The sequence below is a fragment of the Monodelphis domestica genome, chromosome 2 (genome assembly GCF_027887165.1).
Source record: "Monodelphis domestica isolate mMonDom1 chromosome 2, mMonDom1.pri, whole genome shotgun sequence".
Classification (NCBI taxonomy): Eukaryota; Metazoa; Chordata; class Mammalia; order Didelphimorphia; family Didelphidae; genus Monodelphis; species Monodelphis domestica.
In genome coordinates, this window is record NC_077228.1 from 9832878 (window position 1) to 9853344 (window position 20467).

Below are 20467 nucleotides of genomic sequence, written 5' to 3' on the forward strand. Positions count from 1 at the left end.
TAATAATGGGTGGGGCGCCTCCCCGCCTCCCCACTGAGATTGGGAAGCTCCAACAAGAGCAGGGTTGTTCAGTGATTTGTACATTCTAAAATGCTCTTTAAATGGCAATTATAAGTGAAGCAACAAATATTTCTTTAGGGCCTGCTTTGTGCCAGGCACCAGGCTAAGCATTCGAGATGCAGAGACAAGCACATGGGATGTTTGCAGTCTAATAAGGGGACACATCGGCGGTGAGGGGGGGTCTGTCCCAGCAGCCTCCCATGCCCCACTCAGAGCCAGCCAAGCAACAGTGCAAACGAGATGTGCGACAAATCCCTAATCAGCCAGAGCGCAGTAAAGACCTTTGAATGTTAGATGGAGACAGATGGTGCTACCCAGGAGACGGCTCGGAACTGGCTGAAAATGTCAGACCCTGCTAGGCCTCTACAGGGGGTCCCCGAAGCCTTTAAAGCTTTGGTTGCTCTTCATGTTAACAGCTGTCAAAGTTTAACATTGCACGAACACTTTGGGCACACTGAGTATCAAAGGGAGCCGTCAGTCCAGCAGGGAACTTAAGCAAGGGGTAGACCAGCCCAGCCCAAGGTGGAAAGGCTCCATTTCGGAGGATGTCAGTGATTAGAGATCATGATCATGGTCAGGGAAGAGAGAGCCTCAGACACTTACCTCTGTAACCTGGGGGAGTCACTTAAGTTCTTTGTGCCTCAGTTTCCTCATCAGCAAAACAGAGTAATGATCTTGGATCTATCTATCTGGCAGGATTAGTGTGAAGAAAGTAGGAGGGAAGGAAAGAGGAAAAGAGGAAAGGAAGGAAGGAGGAAAAGAGGGAAGGAAAGAGGAAAAGAGGGAAGGAAGGAAGGAGGAAAAGAGGGAGGGAAGGAAGGAGGAAAAGAGGGAAGGAAAGAGGAAAAGAGGGAAGGAAGGAAGGAGGAAAAGAGGGAGGGAAGGAAGGAGGAAAAGAGGGAAGGAAAGAGGAAAAGAGGGAAGGAAGGAAGGAGGAAAAGAGGGAGGGAAGGAAGGAAGGAAGGAAGGAAAGAAGGAAGGAAGGAAAGAAGGAAGGAAGGAGAAAAAAGGGAAGGAAAGAGGAAAAGAGGGAGGGAAGGAAAGGAGGAAAAGAGGGAGGGAAGGAAAGAAGGAAAGAAGGAAGGAAGGAAGGAAGGAAGGAAGGAAGGAAGGAAAGAGGGAAGGAAGGAAGGCAGGACAGTGGGAGGGAATGAGGGAAGGTGTTCGTGGACCGTAGGGAGACAGAAGCTGTTGGTCTCTCCTGCCCAACCTTGAGCATAAAGTTCAAAATGATTTTTCTTAATTGGCATCCAAAGGCTCTTTACATGCTAATTGGGTTTGCCCAGAATCAAGGCTCCTTCTTAGCTCATTTGGCCCAACTTTTCCAAAAAGGCCAAATCCATTCCATTGATTGTAAGAGATGCCCAACGAGGAAAGGATAATTTTACAAAAGCATCCCCAGGACTAATCCCAGGCAGAGCTGGGAAGAGATGGGCGCACGCTCCCTGGATCTGCCATGGTTTGCTGCCCCCTGGTGGACGCTGCACACCCCAGCCAGGATTCAGACATGCGAGGGGCAGAGCAGGCAGAGCAGGAAGGGGGTGCTGAGCTGCAGCTAATCTAAGCTCCTCACTTCTGAGAGGAGGGAGCTGTCTGGAGTTTCCATTCCACCTGGGTGGAGGGTCAGGATGGGCAGAAAGAGATATGGCGCATCCATACAAAGGATAGACAAGACACAGGGACAAAGAGAGAAAGCTGGCCTCGGCAGAGTCAAGTCCTGGGTTCAAGACCTGCACCTATTAATCCTGGCTGTGTGACCCTAGAAAGTCACTGACCTCTCTGGGGCCTCAGACAAGCCTAAGAAGAAAAGAAGGTATCGGTCGGCTTTGGTCTGGAGGACTGCTTGCTTCCCGGGGAATTCCCAGCCCCCTGAAATCCCAGGTGCCCAGCACAAGAAGAACATAGTCAGCAGTCATTTAGCACAAAATAAAGGGGCAGCCATCCCCTCCCAGCAGGACTTTCCAAATACTGCAGGTGGGCAGGAGAAAGGGAACTGGGGGGACTCATGCAAGAGCCAGGAATGACATGCCAAGGCCAGCAGATGGCACAGAAAAAGCTTAGAAGCTCCAGAAATGTGTGTATAGTTTTGGACATTATCAGCAGAGTTTGGCTTTTAGTACCATTCACAATCCCCATTTCTCTCTGAAGTTAAATGTAAGTTTATATGTATAAATGTCATATATATAAAAATATAAATATATATAAGGAGGAAGGAAGGTTTATATATAAATATTTATATATAGTAGTAGTCTCTCGGTAACCGAGGATGACGATTGTCTTTGTGCATGAAGATTTAAGTGGAAAAGCCGATGCACAGAGACAGTCCCACTCTCTCGGCGTTGGAAGCCTGGGTTCAGTGGCACGAAAAGTCGTTACACCTGGAGACTTCCTCAGCTGCATTGGATGGCCGTGTTGTCCTTTGTGCTCCAGCACGCCCTGAGCACTCCACAGTGCCTTGCTGCATTGCCATCTCAGCCGTTGAACCTTCTTATTGGTTTCTTCCTCTTCCGCCGAAACACTCTTCACATGCTGGGTGAGCAAAGCCCTGGTTCACCAGGGGTCGACGACCCGATGGCTACCCTCACAAGGTTTAGCCGGCCCGTCGTTGCCCAGGGTGTGGCCGCTGCCGCATGCTAGCAGCTACTGGGAGTCACAAATGAGAGCTGGGTGTCAGGTGAGGGTCAGAGGCTGGAGAGCTGCCCTAAAAGGGCACAACAAGCCCTCTATTCCAGAGATACTACCCCTCCCTGAGCACCCCATATACCCCATTTATATATAAACATATATATCATACATGTTTATATATAAATGTTATATATAAAATATATTTTATATATAAGGAGGAAGGTTTATATATAAATTTATATATGTCATACATGTTCATATAAATATGTCACATGTAAAATATGTCAAAAATTTACATATATAAATACAAGTTCTAAAGTTAAAGTTTGTGAAAAGGTTGCAAAAGCCAGAAGAGGACTAGAAATACAGAGATATAAGCCCATTGACCTTCCTATAGCTTAACCCAGATTTTACAACAAAGTGCTGTCATCACCTTGTAAAAGAGGAAAAAATCAGGTTTCTCTGGTCCAAAGGGAGGGCCAAAAAAAGTTACCTGGATTTTCCAGATTGGTGGTGGTGGTGGTGGGGGTGGAAGAGATAGTTGGAATTTCAAGAGAGAGAACACAGACATGTTCTAATGAAGTCAGGAAGGTTCATGTGTGGTGACGGAGTCCCTTCAAAGGCAGCCAGGGACTCCTCGACATGGAGGACTGTGAGGCTGCATCCTAGGACCAGGAAGGGCCTTACGGATTGATTATCTACCCCAACTGCTGCAAAGACTGAAGGAGGTCTACTGTCCTTGGCCCAGGTTCCCAAGCTAGTCCCCAGAAGAGGTAGTGTTTGAATGCCAGTTTTCTGCTTCTGAATTCAGCCCTCTCTCCATAGACCCACAATATCTGCCATCTCTCCCAGTCTCCTGAAGAGTTTATCCTAAACACATGCTTCACCTCCATCTCCCATCCCCCTCCCACTTTTCCAGGCTTCCTTCCCTTTAATCTCCCAGGAAGTCCCATTTTCTGGATGTTTCTCAAACAAGATTCTCCATCTCTGGGCTCTGGGCATTCTCATCTGGCTCTCCCTCGTACCCAGAATTCTCTTGCTCCTCATTAGCTGCCTCCTGGCTTCCATCAAGCCCCAGCTCAAATCCTGCCTTCTCCAGGAAGCCTTTGCCAACCCCTTTTAATGCAAGTGCCCTCCCTCTGATGATTCATTCCAGTTTATATAGAGTTTGTACATAGGTCTTTGCACGTGGTCTCCCTCTTTAGACTGTGGGCTCCATGAAGGCAGGAAATGTCTTTTGCCTATTGATATGCCATGGGCTTAGTGCTGTGCCAACCTCACTTGGATTGGATGTTAAATCTGTGATGCTATTGGCGAGCCAGTCAGTCCCGCTTCCCCAGGGGTGCTTTAAGCATCGCCCTTTGTCTCCGCCCTTCCTCATCCCTTCCCTCTCCAATCAGTTAGCTTTTCTCGGAGGGGCACCATCTTTCATGCCTTGGCGGCATTTCCACAGCTCCTCCTGTGCTCACCACCAGGCGCACAAGCAGTTTCTGAGAGCCTGAAATCAGTCACTGAGCATGAAAGTTGTAGGTTTCACTCACTTTTTCCTGCAAGGGAGAATGACTTTTCTGTCAGTCAATTAGAAGTGAACGAAACTCCAGTTTTGACCACAATGAGTCGGTTCTGACTCAGGAAACTTCTTCTTTCTCTGTTGGCATTACGTAATCACAGAATCGCAGAGCTGGCAGGAGCTTAGAAGCCACACAGCCTGCCCTGTTCCTTCCAGAGGATCCATCCATCCCTTCGACAAGCCGCACCTTTGCCTGAAGCCCTCCATGGAGAGAGAGAGGGAATCTAGAAGGGCAGAGCCAACTCCCTCTCTCTACTCTGGGACAGCTCTGGTTGTGGGCGAGTTTCCTCCTTTCCTGGGGAGAAATCGGCCCCAGCTGCAGACAGTTCTTGCTCCTCCTGTGCCTTCTGAGCTCGGGCATCCGGAGGACTTCTTGACCCCTGAGAAAGATGGCTCCAACTGGGCAGAAGTGGTTCAGACCACAGTCTCCTAAGAAGAAAACCAAGACAGGAAAGTCTCTGCCCACAGCAAACAGGCTCTCTGCGGTGCCGGACTTCTCTTCTTCACCTGACAAATTGGCTTTAATAATGCCTATTTCTGCAGCATCCTAAAAGCTCCTGCCTTCAAGGATGCTAATGAAGCACACAAAGCTTCCCATATCCTAGCATTTCAGTGGCTCCATGACCTTACTCATATGCCAGTCCTTCCTACAACACAGGGAGCAACCCATCCACCTTGCCTCGCCTGCACGATGAGGTGCAGGGCTTGGAGTTCCAATCCAGCCTCAGACGCAGACTAGCTGTCGATAGCACTTAAGTCACTCAGCCCCGTTTGACTTAGTTTCTTCATCTGTACAGTGAGGTAGTTGGGCTCACTGGGCCCTTCCAGCTCTAACTTGATGATCCTAAGTTCACCAGATGTTGTTCACCCAACACACTGGGAACCCTCCTCACTTTCTCTTGATCTAGAGATCTCAGTGGCATCATCATAGTAATTAATGATAATATTTAGCTCTTCCAGGTTATAAAGTGCTTTACAATGATCATCTCATATGATCCTCTCACCAAACCTGGGAGAGAGGAAGGTGCTGTTACGATCCTCATTTTACAGATGAGGAAACTGAGGCAAACCCCTAGGGTCAAGTTAAATGTAAACAAGAAAAACTGAAAGGAACCACCAGAGGGATGTGACTTGTCAAGTATGCATGAGCTGTCTACTATTTATTCCTTTCATCCATCTTTTTCGACACATAGACTTCTTTAGTTAAAATATTCTATTTTTCTTCATCATTCCTTCTTTATGCCGTGTTATAGCCGGCCCATACCTGCCATTCACCTCCCTTTTGTCATCTGGGTGGTTTTGGTCTTCATTTCTTCAGGAAGGGAAGGGAACAAGCATCTTACTAAGTCCCTGCGAGGTGCCAGGCATAGTGCTAAGCACTTCACTACATCGTCTCATTTGAGCTCCACAGCATCCCTGGGAGGCAGGTGCTGTTGTTATTAATATTTTACAGTTGAGGAAACTGAGGCAGAGAATTTAGTGGTCCAGGATTCACAGCCTCACCAGTTTACAGATGAGAGAACTGAGGCTTAGGGAAGTAAAAGAAGTTGCTCCGATGACCTAGATAGCCAATTTCAAAACAATGCTGATCCGGGCTTGTGCTTCTTGCAGCAGATAATAATCCCATCGTACTTTAAATTGCATTTGAAGGTTTACAATGCGCTTTATATGCGCCATCTCATTTTGTGACTTCCTGGAGACCCTCGAAAGGTCCCTCCAAGCCCTGGGCTTCAGTCTTCTTATCTTGAAAAGGAGGAGGCTGGGCTGCCTGGTCGCTGAGGTCTCTCTAATTTTGTTCGGAAGTCAAAAACATGCAAACCACAACACAGAACATGAGGCCGACATCCCTCTGCTTTTTCACATTTAATTAAATTGCAGAGTCTCTATTAATCACCCACTGTATACTGCGCGAGGCATTCAAACAAGGTGCTGTAAAATCGGCGTCGCTGGATGCTGCAGGACGTTTTGTGATCTCAGCATTGGGCCCCCCTTCCAGAGTCCTCTGGTGGCTCCCCATGGCATCCAGGGGACTCCGGGTGCTCAAAGGCCAGGCCAATTAAGCAGAAGATCTGGGAGGCTCTACCAGGTAGTCAACAAGCATTTATTAATCACTTACCATGAGCCAGGCGCCGGGCTATCTCGAGTGTGCATGAGGCAAATGCTGGGATAGCTTTGAGGTTGGGCTCAGCAAGAGATGAGCTGCTTGGGGTCAAGGACGACCCCAGGGGGTTGCCTCCAGCTGATGAATTCTTTGGAGATGGCCAGTGGGCTAAACACCCAGGTCTGGACCCTCTAGTGCCTTCTGGGAGCTCGTCTCTCCAGGGTGACTTCCTTCAACTCTCCGCATTAGGAATAGACTGATTTAGGGTTCTCTGGTTTCCCCCATGAGACTAGGACCTCCTTGAAGACAGGAAGCATGGCTTTTCCTTTCTTTGGATCATCAATGTATAGCACAGTGCCTGGCACATAGTAGGCACTTCAAATGCCTTTTAATTGGCTTATTGTCGTCATGGGCAGGGAATATGGCGGATACAAAATAATTGTATGAGAGAAATGCAAAGATGGGGCGTGAGAGGGAAAGGGCATTCTTCACAAGGGGCTCCAGGAAGATTTCAGGGGAAAGGCGACATTTGAATTAGGGATTCAAGGATAGTGAGGACTTAAATATTTACTATGGGTCAGGCATTGTGCCAAGTCCTAGCCAAAAAAAATCCGGCAAAGGTCCTTGCCCTGAAAGAGCTTACATTTTTAATGGGGGAGAAAACAAGGTCATACACAGACATATGCATGAGAATACATACATACACATATATGTGTGTCTACACTCCCTTTAATATGCATTCTACATAGGTATATCTCTATATACTATATATCTCTCCCTCTCCAAGAAAGGGAGACAAATCATTTGAGAGACAGGGAAGAGTGAGAACCAAAGAACAAAGGCAGGAGAGCAAAACAGGCTGGATTACGGGTGCAGGGCAGCTAGGTGGCTCAGTGGAGAGAGAACCAGGCTAAGTCAGGTGTCCTGAGTCCAAATTTGGCCTCAGACCTCTTCTAGCTGTGTGACCCTGGGCAAGTCACTCAACCCCAATTGCCTTGCTCTTACTACTCTTTTACCTTGGAAGCAGTACCCAGAATGGATTTTAAGATGGAAGATGAGGATTTAAAAAAATAAAAAGATATAAAGTATGCAGAGGGAAGCTGGAGAGTAGCAATAGATTGTAGACATTTGTCCTCAAATGCCAGACAAAACAATTCGAACTTAGCTTGGCAGACCATAGAAAGCCTCTGAAGGGTTTGGAGCTTGAACGAGATCTGGGCATGAGGAAGATGAGTCTGCCATGGCGGGAAAGAATGGATTAAAGGAGGAAGGGCAGGAAGACAAAGCAACAGTTTCGAGGCTATTGCCAAAAACTCAGTCAACTCTAGTAGGGTAGAGGCAGCAGGAGAAGAAGGAATAAGAGCAAGGAGTCCCATGGAGATTGGCCCCTTCACTGGACCTCAGCTTCCTCCCTCGAAGAGGAAGTTGGGTTAGATAACCCCAAGGTTAATGTTAGCAGTAAATCTAGGAACATTACAAAATCAACAGCTCAGCAACGGAGTGCCATCTGGATGGGAGGGGAAGGGAAACATATAGAGATAACCCCGGGGTTTAGAACACGGGAGATCTGAGCAAATGGTAGGGCCTACCCTCCCTCCCACCCCCCAAATAGTAATCAGAAGGAGAACAGCCCCACCTTCTACAAGAAGTCATTCCTGCCCTCTCTAAATGGCGCTATTGGGGGCAGCTGGGTAGCTCAGAGTATTGAGAGCCAGGGCCAGAGATGAGAGGTCTTGGGTTCAAATCTGACCTCAGATACTCCCAAGTTGTATGACCCTGGGCAAGTCACTTAACCCTAATTGCCTAGCCCTGACCACTCTCCTGCCTGAGAATCAGTACACAGTATTGATTCTAAGACAAAAAAAATAAATGGTGTTCTCCCTCCCTCCCTCCTTCTCTAGCCTATCCTATAAAACCCCTAATGCCTTAGAGGAATTTACCTTTACTCCATCTCCATTTATTTTGCCTATTATCTGTGGGGTCTCACTTTTGTTCAAATGCAAGCCTCTTGAGAACAGAGATTGCTTCTGATTTGTATTTGTTTCCTCAGAGTCTGCACATGGTAGGGGCTTAACAAGAGTTTGTGCACTGAGGGAATGAAGGAGGAGCATATTTGAAGGCAAGGAAATGATGGTATTTTCATAGCCCTTTGGCCAAACATTGGCTGCCTCCAATACGGGTGAATCCCTAAAGAGCAACGTCACTTAGACAAAAAAGTATACGTGTGTATATAATAATAATAGTAATAGTAATAGTAATAGTAATAGTAATAGTAATAGTAATAGTAATAACTAGCACTTCTCTTTCATACGATTTTACAAACATATCTATATATGGAAGATGCTGGGTATAGAAAGACAAAAGCAAAATAATTTGGACCCTCAAGGGGTCACATGTAGGCAGGGAAGAAAAATACCTCTAATGCATAATCGTTATGGCAAGACAGTTTGGCGCCAGACTGTGAAGGGTCCTCCAACATGAAAGCTCGTATTTTATCGAAGAGGCAAGAGGAAGCCCCTGAAACTTCTTGAACAAGAAAGTGTTGTGAATAAACTTATGCTTTGGGGATCTCCAAAGGGGAGGTGGATAGAGGGCAGAACAGGCGGTAGGCATGGCGGGGGCCAAGTAGGCACTATTATCTGGACGAGAGTTAACAAGGTGACAAGGACTGACCCATTGGTTGGTTATTGTACTTGAGGAAGACAAAATGACATCACGATGTTGGGATCCACGTATAGCGTGTTCCCCTGTGGCTGACCAGACCAATACCAGCTCAGAAGGCTCTTTCATAGGGCGGGCACAAATAGGCTGCAGGAATGTCTGGGATGAAGATGTCTCTGAATTTGCACATCCCACATCTTGTTTGAGCTCCCACAATCCTGCTTTGCTTCCAGAGCATGGAACCTTCTTTGATGTGGGCACACCATGCTGGACAGTCCCATGGCAGTCTCCCATGCCTCATAATTGATGCCAAAGGTCTTTGGAGAGACCTCGAGAGTGTCCTTGCCCCACTTCTGACCTCCGTGTGAGCACTTTCCTCCTGTAGACTCTCCACAAAAGTCTTTTAGGTGCATTTGAACAATGTGGCCAGCCTATTGAGTTGCCGTATGAGGGTGGTGGCTCTCTTCATCTGTAAAAGGGGATGATCACACTGACAGAGCCTCTCTCCCAAGGTTGCCTGGAGGCTACAATGAGACGATGTGCATTAAGTGCAGGGAGAACTTTGAAAGTTGCACCAGGGACAGGGGTGGGCAATAGGAGCGCGTCCACGTCATGAATTGGTCCTCCTCCTTTCCCCAAGCTTCTGGAAGCTCCTTCATTGGGAAAACCCATGGCCAGGGATAGTGTTAGAAAAGGTTTCCAAGCGTTCAATATCTGTGAGGATAATGGAAACTCTGAGTAGAGCCTGTTCTGGCACATGGAGAACATTTGTTTGATAGGGCTTTGAGACTGGGACACGAGCTGCTTTTCTTGTCTCAGAAAAGTTCTGAACCAACGGCAACTCTTGCAAAATGTGTGATGATAAGAAGAGGCTCGTGTATCTCACCCTCTCAGACGTGCCTTTAAAAAACAACCAAAGCGTCCCAAGAAAAGTCCGAATTAGAGTTTTGAGATAATCTTGAAGAGAACACATGTGTTTACTTCACAGTGAAGTAAGCATTAAAAGCCAAGGATCATCGATTTAGTTCTGGAAGGCGCCTGGACCAGAGTTCAACTCCTTTATTTTATTGATGAGGAACCTGAGGCAGGCAGAGTGTAAGGGACTTGCCCAAGGTCACACAATTAATAAGAGACAGGGCTAAGATTTTAATTCAGTACTCTCCACCATACCATACTCCGAGGTACTTCTAATATTGGAGTTTAGAACCCCCAGAAATCTGGCTCCCCTCTACTTTTCCAGCCTTTTTAAAAAAACATATTTCTCTGTTGCATACAAATGTAGCTGTTCTCTGAATTAAATAATTATAAAATAATAATATTGAAATGTGATAATAATAATCATTCCTTTTCCTTGATGCTTAGAAAGTCAACTCTCCTCTAACATTTGGTTTAAGCAAAGGCACCTACCTAGGTGATCCTCTACACCTCAAGTAAGGATTACGTTTATATCCTGTCTCAGACACTTACTAGCTATGAGACCCTGGGCAAGTCACTTAACCTCTATCTGCCTCAGTTTCCTCATCTGTAAAATAAGTTGGAGAAGGAAATGGCAAACTGCTCCGGTATATCTTCCAAGATAAGGCCAAATGGGGCCACAAAGAGTGGACCACAACTGAAAATGACTGAACAACAGTCTAATCTGCTCATACTTGTCCTGATCTTGAGCTGTGTTGGGGGAAAAACCCTGGAAAAAATCCTTGCTGACTGAGCCATCATTAACACCGACTGTGGGAACCTTTGCTCCAGCAAGTAGCAACCAGACTTTCACCTGGGAAACAGGCAGCTTAATGAGTTCCTGTAAATTTGCCAGCTCCTCCCTCCCAGCCTCTGACTTCTCATTAAAGGGATAATAAACCCAAGTATTTCCTCCATTAGCCCAGAGATGAGATGAAAGCCTTCTCGGCAGATATCAGAAACTGCAGAATTCGAATGCCTTTAGCCTCGTTTCCATCTGTCTTTCTATGATAATAGATTGAGAACTCGTAGGAGCCTTGGAGATTCTCCAGCTCTGCCCCTTGGTTTTACTCAGGAGGAAACTGAGGACCAGGTAGGTTCATGGTGCTTGGAAGTATCCGAGGCAGAATCCGCTCCCAGACCCTCCAATTCCAAAAGCCAGTTAGCATTCCACTGTATGAGCTGCCCCTAACTCATTGAGTGCTTGCTAGGAAACTTCCCTCCCTGTTATCTACTTTTATCCTTACAACAATCCTGGAAGTGGGTGCTATTATGATCTTCATTTGAATAGATGAGGAAAATGAAATAGAAGTTAAGTGATTGGCCCAAGATCACACAGCAGCATCCTCGATTAGCCTATAAGTCTTCTCAGCATCAGGTCTAACACTATCCACTCTACCACCCAGCTGCCTTTCCTTAATATGATAAATGTTGTCAAATTAAAAAACAAGCAAACAGGATTTGGAATTGTGTGTAATGGGGGGAAAAAACTAGAGAGCTTTCCAATAAGATCGGCGTAAAGCAAGGATGTCTGTGCTCACTAGTAAGTGACAACGAGGCAAGAAAAGAAGTTAGCACAGGCTAAAAGGAAGAAAGACGATATGAAAAAAAAATAGTAGATTAGAAACTAAAAAAAGTGCATTATAAATGAAATCCAGAAAAATCACCAACTTTTCTGTGCCGTAATCACAAAATCCAGTCTTATATGTCATAGCACAATCTGCAGACAGATGTTTTCAATATCGTTAAGAAACTAGAGGAGAACACAAGGAACCACCTCCTCTCCACCTTCTCCAGGTGCCAGGGCCATGACACCCAGGCAGCATCACTGCAGCCCTTTGGGAGCAAACCTGCCAGGGGCCTCCACCCTGCAGCAGCTGCTTTGAATTGCTGGTGCTAGGGCAGAGACAGAAAGGGCAGGAGAACCAGGACAGGACGCAGCATGTGTGAGAGGGAGAGGGAGAAGGAGAGGGAGAGGGAGAGGGAGAGGGAGAGGGAGAGGGAGAAGGAGAGGGAGAGGCAGAGGGAGAAGGAGAAGGAGAAGGAGAGGGAGAGGGAGAGGGAGAGGGAGGAGAGGGAGAGGGAGAGGGAGGGAGAGGGGGGGAGACAAAGACAGAGAGAGAGAGACAGAGAGATAGAGACACAGAGAGACACAGAGACAGAGACAGAGACAGACAGAGAGAGGGGGTAGAGAGAGAAAGGAAAGGAAGAGGAGGGGAGGGGAGGGGAGGGGAGGAGGAGGGGAAGGAACAAGAAGAAGAAAGGAAAAAAGACCCTCCTCCTAAGTGAGAGATGGATCCAGTGGGCTGTGCCCCCAGCCTACCCGGCACAAGAGGATCTTCCCATTGCTTGCCAGAGCTGGGGACAGGCGGGGAGTGCTACCCTCATGCTGCTCCCTACTGGTAGCTGCTCTCCGTTGCCTTCAGGAACAGCCCCTTCTTTACCCCTGCACTGGCTCTTTGCTCCGAGGTCCATATCGGTTCTTCTGTCCGGCACTTTATTTCCCTCCCTCACTGCAAGGTCTAGCTGTACTGAACTGCTTGTTCATTGAGAACTTAACCTGGCACAGTAGAGAGGAGGCTGGGTTTGGAGGCTGCTCCCCTGGATTCGAATTCTGGGCTGGTTCTGTTTGGTGCCATCAGTGTGACTGACCTCCAGGGAGCCGCTTCACTTCCTTGTCTGTAAACTGCAGGAGCTCAGCTAGCTGAACCCAGAGGTCCCCCCCAGCATGTGTGATGCTGGGATCATACAAAAATATAACTGAAAGAAATGAAGGGTGGAGCAGTTGGACTGAGAGCCAGACCTGGAAACTATCAGGCACTGGGTTCAAATGTGAATTCAGACACTTCCCAGCTGTGTGACTCTGGGCAAGCCACTTGACCCCCATCACCTAACCCTTACCACTCTTCTGACTTGACAATACACAGCATTGATTCCAAGATGGAAGGTGAGGGTTTATGTGAATCTTAAAATTTCTCTACTTCAGAAGATTTGATTAAGCTATTCCCCATTTTCTACAATGGAGGTACTTGGTCAGGAATGTATTGAGAACTTTACATTACTCCACCCATACTTAGGTATACTTTAGGGGAAGATGAAGTTGTAAACTCCTGATTGAACAATGAAAGTCCCCAACTCATACTTATAGTAAAGCTAGAACCTTAAGCTAGATCTATTTTCAGATCTAATACAAAAGGGTGCTAAGTACCTATAAAGGTTAAATTAATCACTAAAAGGTCAAGCAAAAGGGCAAGCTTAACAAAAGAGGTGTGAAGTACTCAGAAGATATCATCTACCCAGAGGTGAGAACTCTTTAGAGGGGTGAGAACTAAGAATGGGCAGTCCTGGGAAAACATCTACTGTGATTGGTAGATGTGAAAATTTAGGGGAGGTGACATAAGAGAAAATTCTCTTTAAAAGGAGCTGTTTCTCTGAATTTAGTTGGAGGTTTGCTTGGGACAAAAGCTTGTGGTGAGTGATAAAAGACTGACTAGTCTCTCTTAAGGCTTAGGCCATTAGGCCTAGGTCTTTTCCTACTATTTCCTCTTACTCTGTCTCTCTCCCTTCCCTTAATTCTTTCATTTGTATTAATTAAAATCTCCATAAAACCCAGCTGACTTGGGTATTTTCATATTTGGGAATTTTTTCCATGGCAACCACTTATTTTTGATATAAAATCAAGACGCTAAAAATTATCTTTACTGTTTTGGCAACTCACAGTCTTGAAACCCACATTTTTCACGATCACATTTAAGAGAAAGGAAGTTAAGGTCCAATTAATCAGAACCATGTAAAGAATGAGGCAGGGATTGATTTAGACTGAAAGCATTTAGCTGACTTGCAGTCACAGATGTCACTTGCTGTTTCTGCACACAGAAAACCCAGAAGGCTGTGTTGGTCACTAATTTATGACCGATGACTTGAATATTATATTGGGTATTCTTCTATGTTAAAAGTATCTAAAATCTTAAAAAGAGATTCACCAGGGGACAGAGAGATGGCTCAGTAATTGAGAGCCAGGCCCAGCTCTGAGAGGTCCTGAGTTCAAATGTGACTTCTGACATTTCCTAGTTGTGTGCCCCTGGGCAAGTCACTTGACCTCCATTGCCTAGCCCTGACCACTCTTCTGCCTTGGAACCAACACATAGTATTAATTCTAAGATGGAAGGTGAGGATTAAAAAAATTCACCTCTTTGCGTCAAACCAAACCAGTAACTAGGTGCCAAGCTCTCTGCGCACTAGGATCAAATGAACAAAATAAGGACTGTTTTATCGCTTATTAGTGTCTTGCACTTGTTCTATTTCTATCGCTTATCATTTGAATGGTTTCAAATGAAGCCTGTCCCGGGATGTACTATCTACTAGTCAGTACACATTTCAGTATCACTCTTAAATCCTCCTTTTGAACTGGAGATTTGGGGTGTTTCACAATCAAAGGGAGCTCTGTAAGGAAAACCCTCCCGAGTATATGCAGGTGAACGTTCCTGTATGGGGGGGGCAACTTTTTTAATGTACATTTTCTTGATTTAAGGGCATCTGGTCCAAAAAGCGGGGCCAGGACAGGCCTGAAGAAGGGCCGTTAGCAGGGAGCACTTCCTGTGTAAGTCATGGAAGCAGAGGGGCCATAATCGAATCCAACAGCATCCTGAGGGCAGACACGGGCTTCAAACTCTGCCCTCGAGAAGCTCCCAGTCCACTGGGCGAAACGGCACAAACAGATGAGTCCATGGGAAATTCCCCCTTTAAGATAATTTCAAAGGGAGGAAATAGTGCAAGCCCAGGGGAACGGAAAGAGCTCTGGCACCAGGTGACCCTGAAGGAATGGAGGGGCTCTGAGAGGGAGCCATTGGGAAAGGGCACGGAGGTGGGAGATGCCATGTCCCACTGAGTCAACTCCAGCCTAAAGAACCAGCTCCTCCATCCTGTCTCCAGCAGTGCTTTTCTAAGATGTGGGCAGCAGAGGGCACTCAAGACACTTCAACCCATCCTTGTTTTCCTCTAAACAGCCTCTTGGTTTAGACTAGAATGAGAGAATGAATGGTAGAGTGGAGAAGGTCTTTAGAGATCACCCTGCCCTTCCCCCTCACTGAAAAAGAAAAAAAAGGAAACTGAGCCCAGAGAGGCCATTGTCTATTTCTATCCATCCAGTTGAACCCACCATTCATTGGGGCAATCCACCTGCTCATGGTGGGCAGCAGAATTATTCCGAGCCATCCAGGCAGCCATAAGTGAACTAAGCAGATGATTAGGGTCTTCCTTTTGCTCTCAAAACTAGGCAGAATGTTCAGTGTAATAAAGAACTTAATCTTATCAATGGGATAGAAAATAAAGAGGGTCGTTTTTGGTTTTGTCCTCAAATATATGGAGATGGTGCTGGGATTAGTAAACCACAAATTCATTTAAAGCATTACTGATTTCATAGGAGCTTTCTTTCTGCCTTCAAGCTTTTTCCTGCTCATCATGATGGCTGATCTTGGAGTCAAGGGACCTGAATTCATCTGTAAAATCATGAAGCTAAACTAGGTGATCTTTAAGATCATATCTAGGGGACAGCTGGGTAGCTCAGTGGATGGAGAGCCAGGTCTAGAGATGGGAGGTCCTAGATTCAAATCTGGCCTCAGACACTTCCCAGCTGTGTAACCTTGGGCAAGTCACTTGACCCCCATTGCCTAGTCCTTATTGATTCCAAGATAGAAGGTGAGGGTTAAAAAAAAAAAGATCCTATCTAACTCTGGATCTATGTGCTATTTAGATAGTACTTAAAGGTTTATAAATTCTCATATGTAATCTAACTTGATCCTTACCCTGGCTCTATAATGTTTATCTCCATTTTGCAGATGAGGAAACTGAGGCCAAGAGAGGTTAAGTGATTTGTCTAGGGTCACAGAGCAACTAAATATCTTAGGCAAGATTCCAGACCCCAGACTATCTCAATTCCAAGTCCAAGGCTCTATCTCCTGTGGCATGTTAGGAACCTTTAAAGAATCTGACAATAATTATCTATCAGAAAGTGAAGAGTGAAAAACCCACCATGTGATGGGTCCTACTAGAGAAACAGGGACAGAGCACAGAGAACACAAGCTGAATTCAATCTCTTTTAGAGCTCACCTGCTGGCTCTTTGCAGTGGTAAAGAATTGGAAACTGAGGGGCTGTCCATCACTGGAGAAGGGCTGAGCCAGCTGTGGCATGTGGTTATAATGGAATACTTTCCTGCCATAAGAAATGACAAGCAGGACGGCTTCAGAAAAGTCCGAGAAACCTTGCACAAACGGACGCAGAGTAAACGGAGCAGCGCCAGAAGTACAAACGGACAGACACAGAGTGAACGGAGTGGCGCCAGAAGTACAAACGGAAGGACACAGAGTGAACGGAGCGGCGCCAGAAGTACAAATGGACACAGAGTGAACAGAGCGGCACCAGAAGTACAAACGGAAGGACGCAGAGTGAACGGAGTGGCGCCAGAAGTACAAACGGATGGACGCAGAGTGAAGAGAGTGGCGCCAGAAGCACAAACGGACGCAGAGTGAATGGAGTGGTGCCAGAAGTACAAAGGGACGGACGCAGAGTGAACGGAGCAGCGCCAGAAGTACAAATGGACGCAGAGTGAACAGAGTGGCACCAGAAGTACAAACAGACGGACGCAGAGTGAACGGAGTGGCACCAGAAGTACAAATGGACACAGAGTGAACGAAGTGGCGCCAGAAGTACAAACGGACGGAAGCAGAGTGAACGGAGTGGCACCAGAAGCACATTGTGCATAACAACAGCAGCCAAGGGTGATCCCAGACAGAAGACCTGATGGAGTCCAAATGCAGAACCAAACAGGCTCTATCGCACTTTCTTCTCCCTCTTTTTTTGTGGCTCGAGAACTCTTCCCCAAGAAGACTAACATGGAAAACCACTATCCATGATTGCACATGTAGAACGTTTGTCGATTGCTTTTCATCCAGGAGAGGGAGGGAGGAGGGGTGAAAGAGAAAGATGGAGGGAGAGGACTCAGAACTTTACTTTAAAAATGATGGTGAACATTGTTTTCACGTGTATTAAAGGGGGCTATTATGTTTTTAAGTGGAAAGAAGAGCTCACCGGCTGCTGGGGTGGTGTGGAAAAAGGGCTCGCTCCACGCCTGCCCGTGGCCCTTCCCCATCTGTCGACAGCGAGCTTGAAACTCATACTTGGTGCCGGGCTCCAGTGCTGTGTATTGAATTGAGCTCAGATTGATCTCCAGTTCTTTTACCTGATTGAGAAACAGAGGCCGATTTAGGCTTATGACAGACTTCCCAGCAGAAACCTGTCCAAAGGGAGAAGGAGCTGCCTTGGGAGACCTTGGGTTTCCCTTACTACCGAGTCTTACAGCTTAGACTGGAAGAGCTTGTTGTTCCAGTGTGGAGAGGACTAGAGAGCTCGGAGGGACTTTTTTTTTGGGGGGGGGATTTATTTGATGAGTTAATTTAGAATATTTTTCCATGGTTACAAGATTCGTGCTCTTTCCCTTCCCCCAACCCCTTCCCGTAGCCGACAAGAAATTCCACTGGGTTTCACATGTGTCCTTGATCAAGACCGATTTCCCTATTATTGATATTTGTGCTTAGAGTTCTGAGGGACTTTTGAACCCTGAAATTCCTTCATTTTTAAAAGCTCTATCAAGCTTCAATCAGTCTACAAGCGTTGGGAGGAGAGCTGAGCATATACAAAGATCAAAAGGACCAGCCCCTGCCCTTGAAGAGTTTACCTTCTACTGAGGGAGAGAGAAAGAGATGCAGAAAAATGCTTAGCTACGCTACAAAATAACGTCAGAGGAGGCGCTGCCGTTAAAGGGGACCAGCAGAGGTGGGAGCAGAAAGTGGAACCTGAGCCGAGTCTGGAAGGAAGCCATGGAAAGCAGGAGCCAGAGATGAGGAAGGAGAACATTAAAAGCATCGGAACAAGAAAAGGAAGCAAGATAATAAAAACTAGCAGGGAAAGTAAAACACAGTCTTGCTGGTTTGGGGGTTTTGCTTGTTTTTTGGTTGATTGGTCATGTCCAATTCTTCATGACCCCATTTGGGGTTTCCTGTATTATATTTTTATTATTATATAATATAGTTTTCTATATTATATTAGAGTGGTTTGCCATTTTCTTATCCAGCCCATTTTTCCAGATGAGGAAACTGAGGTAAATAGGTTTAAGTGACTTGCCCAGGGTCACCTAGCTAGAAAATGTCTGAGATTGGATTGAAGTAGGAATACTTGCTCTAGAGTGTATAGAGAATGGGAAATGGGAAGGGCCAGAACCCAAGTCTCTATGCTCCTGTTGACTGTCCCAGAGTTTTTGCCTGCTTCCTGCTATGGACCTATCAGATTAGCTAAAGATCAGCAAGCAAGCTCTCAGCTGCACCATGTGTCAGGGCATTGAACCCTCCCTTTCCTCCTGTGAAACTGGCTCCTTCTGCCCACTATGTATCAATAACAGGTAAAAGTTACACCTCTTCTGCAATTTAAAATTGCTCATTTTGCGGGGAGCTGGATGGCAGCGTAGATAGCATGCTGTTTGGGGAGTTAGTAAGACCCAAGTTCAAATATGGCCTCAGACATTTACTAACTGTATGACCCTGGGCAAGTCATTTAACCCTGTTTGTCTCCATTCCTCATCTATAAGGAGCTGGAGAAAGAAATGGCAAATCACTGCAGTATCTCTGCTAAGAAAACCCCCAAAGGGTCAGGAAGAATCAGACACAACAGAACAACAACAAACTCAATTCTTAAACTCTTTCTCACCAAATAGTGTCCAGATGCTATAAAAGAGGGAAGAGACAGACAGACAGACAGATAGATAGATAGATAGATAGATAGATAGATAGATAGATAGATAGATAAATGAATGGATAGACAAACAGATAGATAGATAGAAGATAGATAGACAGACAGATAGATAGATAGAAGATAGATAGATGGATAGATAGAGAGATAGATGATTGATAGATAGACAGACAGACAGATAGATAAATTAATGGATAGACAGATAGATAGATGGATGGATGGACGGACAGACAGATAGACAGACAGACAGACAGATAGATAGATAGATGGATGGACAGACAGATAAATGGATGGATGGATGGATAGATAGATGAATGGATATATGGATGGAATGATAGATGGAAAAGATAGATAGATAGATAGATAGATAGATAGATAGATAGATAGATAGATGGACGGGTGGGTAGATAGACAGATAGAAGGATTGATGGATGGATGGATAGATGGACAGATAGGTAGATGGACAGATAGATGGATAGATAGATAAATGGATACAGACAGACACAGACAGATATAAATAGGGCTATGGGATATATGTGAGAGAGAGCTGGCCTCAGAGTCAGGAGCACCTCAGTTTCCCTCAGTCCCTCAGACACTGATGTTGCTCATGTCATCTGACTTTTCAAGGACCCAAGCTGCAACAGTAGGAGTTCCTTTTTCCAGGAAGTTCCCAATGCCAGAGAAATCATAGGTTAGTCTCTAACCTTGTGATAGGTCTGCACTGCAACAAGACTGAACCCTGACAATAAAGGGGAAAAAGAGTGCAACAAAAATCAAAGGGGAAATTGGGAAAACACAGCTAAAAATGCCCAAGAAAGCAATTCAACCGTCTAAAGTTGCTTCTGCAAGGCAGCATGCAAGAACATGATTCAGGGAAAGTAGTCAGGCTGCCAGGATGAGAGGGAGACAGGAAGTGCCAGGTTCAGGCAGCAGAAAGTTTGGGTGCAAGTTCAAGATGCATGCCTGGAGCCAGGGAGAAAACAGTCACCAGAGACTCAGGACTTTCCAGAGGGAAAAGGCATAAACTCCCACTCTCAGTGAGGACTGATTGCTTTCTGAATGTTAATTTTCTCCTTAAAAAACATTAAGTGGAAATATGTTTTGCATGACTTCACACAGACAATATCGCTTGCCTTCTTAATGGTTGGGGAAAGAGGGAGAGAATTTGCAACTCAGATTTTTTAAAACTGAATGTTTAAAATAAATAACATTTTGATGGCACTTTAAGGTTTACTCAGCCCTTTATAAATTTTATCTCATTTGATTCACAGCCCCCTGAGAGGTAGGTCCTATGGTTATTGCCACCCTATTTAAAAAACAATCCTTTCCTTCTATTTTAGAATTGATACTGCGTAGTGTTTCTAAGGCAGAAGAACAGTAAGGGCAAGCTCAGGGGTTAAGTGACCTGGCCAGGGTCACTTAGCAAGGAAGTGCCAAGGTCAGATTTGAGCCCAGGACCTCCAGCCTCCAGGCCTGGCTTGCTATCTACTGAGCTACCTAGATACCCCCTTGATTCTTATTTCCTAAAGTATAATTTGTCGAGGGTAGATTTGAACTCACAAAGACGAATCTTCCTGATTCCAGACCTGGCACTCTATCTGCTACACCGCCTAGCTAGCCTTTTGTAATGTCATGCATGAAGAAAAAGAATTAGGACGTGAGGGGGGAAGTAATTTGTACTCATTTGGAAAAGGCA

General features: G+C 45.8%; 1 protein-coding gene across 1 annotated transcript in view; it reads right to left on the minus strand.

The window, feature by feature from the left end:
• The window catches only part of IL23R (interleukin 23 receptor), a 68389-nt gene that overhangs the window by 20512 nt on the left and 27410 nt on the right, over window positions 1-20467 (minus strand). The window contains exon 7 of the mRNA XM_007480418.3: window positions 17059-17209. Within this exon, the coding sequence (XP_007480480.2) occupies window positions 17059-17209 (151 nt within the window). The remainder of the gene's footprint in view (window positions 1-17058; window positions 17210-20467) is intronic.